This window comes from Pezoporus wallicus, unplaced genomic scaffold (genome assembly GCF_028554395.1).
Source record: "Pezoporus wallicus isolate ANWC-B61680 ecotype Strahan unplaced genomic scaffold, APGP_CSIRO_Pwel_v1 contig_7545, whole genome shotgun sequence".
Taxonomy (NCBI): domain Eukaryota; kingdom Metazoa; phylum Chordata; class Aves; order Psittaciformes; family Psittacidae; genus Pezoporus; species Pezoporus wallicus.
The window spans coordinates 8697580-8704075 of NW_026642398.1; the positions used below are offsets into that span (position 1 = coordinate 8697580).

The window sequence follows — 6496 nt, forward strand, 5'->3', positions numbered from 1 at the left end:
ATACCCCATTTCACATAGCTCTAGGGGTATCTCAAGCCCTTTCCACCCCACAAGAGGCAGAAGCCATCCCCCATTCCCATTCATCCCTCTGGGGACACAACCCCAGGCAGACCCTGGTAGCTCAGGCACGATGGAGCATGCACAGAGACCACAGATGAGCAGATCCCCATCTTTTCAGATTGAACCAGGCATACTCAGGCTGTGTTCCCCTTGAGACACCGCAAGAAATGGTGACAAACCTTATGAAACCAAGTTTATTAAAACTCTCTACAAGTCAGACTTTATGATCCAGGTTTCCACATACATATACATATTTACAAGTTGGACATAGTGTTTTTAGCTTTTCTGGCAGAACTTTCTACCAATATATACAAAGGTACTGTTTTTCATAGAAGGGTTAAACTGTATCACAGATACAAATGTCAAGCAATCATGAGAGGTTTAGTGCAACGGAGAGCTGTAGCGCCCTGCTCTTAATGCTCATGATTCTGTCAAGTTAGTATTGCCAACAATAATTCACATTAAATTGCTCTTCGACACCTCTTATTAGGACAAACAAAGTACAACAGAACAAGAAAACAACCCCCCCAAACAGTAAGGTATGTACAAAGTACACAGTCCATGAGGTATACATGGTATTCTCGCAACGCGTGGTGGGACTGCAGCTTGCCAGGGGTTAACCCTAAAAATGACTTCACTCGACCTGTGTCACGTCAGGGGCATGCGTTACCCACCTCACGGCCATTCCCGAAGCCGTGCTTTCGCCTAAGGCGAACGGACACCTCTTTGCATAAGCCACTGGACACGAATGTGAAACGAAGCAGAAATCTTCGGCAGGACTAAGCTTTACTGACCCCCAACCCAGGAAGCTAACGATTGAGATATATTCATTATCCACGCACATTGGAAAGACTATGAATAATCATGCAAAACAAATAAAACGAAATTTAAGGGGAAAACCACCCCTGTAGCTGGGGGCAAACAACATACCTGAATAATCAACTAAGGGCATATGGAGATTTTACTCTTAAGACTAACTTTTCGGGGGATGGAGGAGGGAAAGAGGAGAGTGGATGTGATGTTTTTAAGAGTTGAGCCTGTAGGAAAACATGACGTGTTTATAGGTACTGTACAAGATACCCCTCATCGTTTTCCAAGGGAAGGCGCCCCAGCCGATAGTGTTACGGGTCGGTAAACGGATATGTTTTGGCACTCGGAGCTAACGAGACCTGCTACTTGACAAGCTCGCAGAGGGCATAAAGTTGTATAGGCTACACCATGGTAACGCAAAGCTTAAGTCTATTTAAAATGCTTTCCCGGTCAGCGAATGGAATCAGAGGGGATCCAGCTGGGTGATCCACTTGTTTCTGCTTCAGAAAGAGCCACAGCAGTGGTTTGTCTTACAGGTGGATCTAGGAGCTTCATGCCTCTGAAAGAAAGATGAGCTGCAGGAGCAGCAGCCAGCAGGCAGCTGACTGTGTCAGGTGAAGACTTCCTTCCCTCGCTAAAGTGCTCTTACAGTCAGAAAGCTACTTTGCAACTTGGTGCGGCCGAGCCGATTCCCCTTCCTACCACTTGTGTCAGATTCACTCGGTTAGAGGTGCTCCTCGTGCCTCCCACCCCTACACATCGCGGCCGGGGCTCTGCACCCCCATGGGAAAGCAGAAGGGGACTGCCTTTCTGTCTCACCCCTCGCCAGCCGTAAGACTCTGCAGCCAGGATGCAACCAGTTACACCGGTGGAGGATGCGGGAGGCAGGAGAAAAGCCAAGGGGCTCTCACAAAGCTGCATGGTCCTCCAGGGCTGGCGGGACCGACCTACCAGCAGAGCAAGAGAATGAAACTGAGTGCATTCAGGGAGCGGAGACCTACGGGTCGGCATTTGTCTGAAACAAGGTCACTTCTCTGACCATACTGGCACTTTAAGATGCTGTTGCGTTTGCAAACGTGGAAAAATGAAACCCTATGAAGATGCCGGAGGTGGGAACCGCTGAGGTTTGTGAGATTTTGTGGTTAGCAGAAGAAGGAACTAATATCGTCACTGTCTCCGTGGTATTCGGGAACAATCTGATCCGAAGTTCCCGTCTCCTGGTCTGTATATCCAGGCTCCAAGACTGCCTCGAACCAAGGGTGAAGCAGAATCTCCGCAGCAGTGAGTCTTTCTGAGGGCTCCCGCCTCAGGAGGCTGCGGATGAGGCATCGGGCTTTGGGGGAGACGTGGTCAGGAATACAGAACTGTCCACGCCGGATTTTGGAAAAGAGAGTGCTAGGGTCCGAGTCATGGAAGGGATAGCGTCCCACCAGCAGGGTATAGAGCATCACTCCCAAACTCCACACGTCGGCCGATTTCCCAGAGTAAGTCCCCGTGGTGTTTAGGATCTCAGGGCTGACGTACGCCGGGCAGCCGTGCTTGTCTGAGAGCGCATCGTCTTCGCCTTTGATGATGTGTGTGTCTTCCAGGCTCTCCAGCCGCAGCTGAGTCCTAGGGAGGGCAGGAGAGGAAGCTGAGGGTTAGAAATAGCAGCACCCAGGCACAAGGGAGCCACAACAACCTGTAACCCCCCCCTTCTTGCATTGGCATAATGAAAAGGAGAGGAAACACTATTTAATGTGCAGCAGAGAAGCTGCCTGGACTCCTGGACCCATGTAATGGAAGCACAGCTACGTGCGCCGAGTAGGTGTACAGCGACGGCTGATTATTTCATGTACTGGAGGCTTTAACAACACAGAGGGCTCTCGAGGAACACCAGCAAAGTCACCTTCTATCTACACGGCTTGCACTGCGACTGCAGGGGTTTAACTGGGTACAGTGCTGCTATTTGTGGTTCAGACTTTGAGCAAACAGCATCCAGCTGCGTGACTTTGCAAGCTGCAAACCCCAGCTCCCTTCCCTGCTTGCGGGATCATCGCCTCTCCTGAGGGTTCTGTTTTAGCTTTGATTTGGTCCTTTACTCTCTGTGCCTTTCCCCAGGGTACCACGCACCCCCCCCCCCCTCCCAGCTGGAGGTGGCTCTAACCCCGACCGCCCGTTCTGGTGTGGGAAAGGGATGCTCCACATCAGCAAAGCAGCCACCCCTCGCGCTGGCAGGCGCTGGCTGCAGCCTGTCCTCAGCCTGACCTCGCCAGATACCCATTGGTTCTGCGAACGGAAAATATGACTCAACGGGAACCGTGGGCCCGGGATTGGCTGCGGGAAGCCCTGAAACTGCACCTGTGCCCAGCGCCGGACCCGCCTGCCATTGCTTAACCCTCTTCTTGCCAAACGCCGCGCACATGACACCCGCCTGTGCAACGCGCTATTTCCACATGGGACCAGTGTGTGTGCAATGTAACATTTCAGCAGACGTTTCACCTCCTCATGGGCGGGAAAAGCTGCAATAGTTTCCTTCAAAGGAATTGCTCTCTGTGCGTGTCAACATGGGGCTGTTTCTGTGCAAGAGGGGCAGCGCTGCTTCGTTTTCCTATCACGTTTATTAATGGTACCCTGAACAGCCGCAGCCCAGTTAAACAAGGTGAAAATGCATTTTCTTCTGCTTCAGCAGCATCACCTCCGGGCTCATCAGATTAAGCACAACTCCACTACAGCTTTTACTTCTTTTTTTAGCTTTCCACAAGATAATCTTAACGTCCTTTCCAACCCTCACTATTCTATGATAAGCAACTAGTCAGAGTCAGTTTTGCTGATTAAAAGTGTATTTCTGGCTCTGCCACATGCGGTGAGGCACTATAAACGCAGCAAGCACTCCAGGGAAATACTGAATTCCTTCCCTAACCTAAATGTAACAGCCAGGTTCTGGGTCTCCTCTCTATAAACCTAGGCTTTAGGCTAAGTTTTACCCAAGTGCGGGATTCCCAAACCAATACTGGACACTGTCACACCTTCCCTCCTATGCATGCTCACATCCATGGGACAGGGGCACAGACAGCACTGCCCCCAGTAGTGAGGAGGGATAAAAGCCTCGAAGGACACAGCACGTCTTTGGTGAGCAGCATGACTCTGATGAGGGGATTCCAGGAAGGAGACCCCTCCGGAGCACCACGGCTTTCCCAAGGAAGGACCAGAGGCTCCATCCTGCTCCCAGAGCCAGGATGTTCCCCCTCCCCAGCACAGTGCCTCAGCCTTCCCTCCTCTGCCTTTGATTCACTTCACACTGACCGAGGGGCACACATGACATCTCCTGGCGCTAACGAGCACCCGAACTATGGTCCCTTTGTCTACCAGCGGGTTCCACTGAACTTCTGCTGAATGAGAGGAAGCTCCTGGCGAGCTTCCTCCCTTTCATCAACTCCGATCTAACCAGGAGTCAGCGCGTACCGGTTAGATCCGGGACCTACTACACACACGTGAGGGGACCTACTCGGATCGCCTGCAAAGTGATGCCCAGCTGACACAGCAGCCGTTCCCACTGCCTTGTGCACCTCTGGATGTGACCTTCCTCCCTCCCCACTCCCCCCCCCCCCTGGCCGGCTACTGACAACCACTCACCTTTCTTCGTTGGAGAAGACAAATTTCCTGAGCTTGAGGTCACCGAGTACGATGGCCGACTGGTGGCAGTGAGCTACAGCCGAGACGATCTGCTTGAACAGCCGGGCAGCCTCCTCTTCCCTCAGCCTCTTGCAGCTCCTCACGTAGGAGTGCATGTCCCCAAAGTCCTTTTCAAAGAACACATAGGCCTTGGTGTCCCCGAGGATGACTTCGACGACGCCGGTGATGTTTCTGTGTGACGGCAGCTGAATGTACGGCCGGATCTTGTCCTGGTAGTGTTTGAGGGGGAACACCTGTAAAGAGGAAATTAAAGCAAAATTCGTTCTCAAGGGCGTTGAAAGCAGCCGCTCGCGTAGCAACTCTCCCCAAACAATGACGAGCGAGCTGGAGGGGAGCCAGGGCTCGGCTGGAGCGTCGTTCAAAGCGGTTACCGAGACCCTTCCGGCTCGTTTTGCATCGAAAAGAGGGTAAAAACCCCCAGTGAAACGAAGCGCCGTCCCCAGAGCCTCCTGGGGAAGGTGCTCCGAGGTAACCGGACTTAGCGCTTACTCCCGGCGCCTGTAAATGACTCCCCAGGGCGGCAGGCTGGGCACTTCCACCCGGGGAGCAGCGGGACGATGTTTTGCGCGGCTCCCCCCGGGTAGAGCGGTCCCGCGGTGCTCAGACGCACCGGGACGGTCCCGACCCCCACCAGCCCCCCGCGCCCGCGGAGCTCACCTTGCAGCGCAGCTCCCGCCCGGAGCTGACGCTCAGCGCCCTGGACACCTGCTCCCGCTCGGCCAGCGGCAGCAGCAGGTACGAGGCGATCAGGCTGGGTCCCGGGGCCCCGCCGCCGCCGGGGGACGCGGGGGAGCAGGGGGAGCCGGGCGCGCTCAGGCAGTCCGGGGGGCCGCAGTCGGCGAGACGAGGGCACTTGGCGGCCGGCGCCTCCTCGGCGGGGCCGTCGTGGAGCGGCTGGAGCCGCTTGGCCGGGGCGCTGCGGCAGCGGGCGGCCGGCAGCAGGGACGCGGGGCGGCTCATGGGGGGGCGCGGGCGCGGGCGCGGAGCTAGAGGCGGGCGGTGCGCGCTGCGCGCATCCCTTCGCTCTCGGCGCAGACACGTCGGGCCGTGCCCACCATCGGCAGCCGACTCCGCGCTCCGGGGCTCGGAGGCTTTAAAAAAAAAAGGGGGGAAAAAAGCGCCCTGGTTCCTCCTCCCAGGGCTGACGCACGGGGAAAGGGGAGGAGGGAGCCGCGGGCACGCCCGCCCCGCTCCGCTCCGCTCCGCCCGCCGCAACCCCGGCCGCGGCGGGACGCGCAGCCGGGCGGGGCGGTGGGGTCACCCTGCTGAGGTCCTGCAGCCGGTCCTGAGCAAGGACATCGTGTGTCCGAGTCAGGCTGCTGAGGATGGCAGAGCCTGGGGGCGCACCTCGCTTTGGGGATCACCCCTTGCCTTTGGGGTTCGCTCTTTTGGGAGTCGCCCCACTCTTTTGGGGATCACCCCTCACTTTTGGAGTTCGCCCCTCACAAGCTCAGCGTGCTGCCGAACTCCTCAACCTTCCACTGCCCACTTGTAAGCCCAAAGAGAGGCTTCATGAGCCCAGTGCAGGGAGGGTTTCCTAGCGAAGCTAAGCAGCAATAAAGTCACCGGCACGGAAGGATGAGCATTTGTTTCTCCTGCAAAGGCGGCCCTGGCCATGGCAGCAGCGGGTTTATCCAGGGCCAGCGTGCGCCGCTGGGAAGCGGTGCCAGAAATTCCAAATGTTGCTGTAGTGCTTTCGAGACAGCATCGCCTCGTGCGATGTGTGAAAACAAAGAGTGAAGCCAGGGTGAATGCGGAGAGAAAGCGAGCCCAGTTCAGTGCCAGCAGCTTCTCCTGTATACATGCACTGTGGCTTCTCCCCAGCCCCAATCCTTGCTTTTCACTAATCACTAAATAACCATCATTCATCCCAAGGTTTGCACAATGAGGCTGCTGTGCGTTAACCATGAGCACCAACTTAACGTGCACCATCAGAACCACTTGGCATTGG

General features: G+C 55.6%; 1 protein-coding gene across 1 annotated transcript; it reads right to left on the bottom strand.

Annotated features, from left to right (window-relative positions):
* Nucleotides 1-240: 240 nt before the first annotated feature.
* Nucleotides 241-5612, bottom strand: TRIB1 (tribbles pseudokinase 1). The gene is made up of 3 exons (XM_057429792.1): nucleotides 5203-5612; nucleotides 4486-4778; nucleotides 241-2481 (listed from the first exon to the last, which is right to left on the bottom strand). The coding sequence occupies exons 1-3, from the start codon at nucleotides 5503-5505 to the stop codon at nucleotides 2013-2015; spliced, it is 1065 nt and encodes a 354-aa protein (XP_057285775.1). The 5' UTR covers nucleotides 5506-5612; the 3' UTR covers nucleotides 241-2012.
* Nucleotides 5613-6496: the final 884 nt, after the last annotated feature.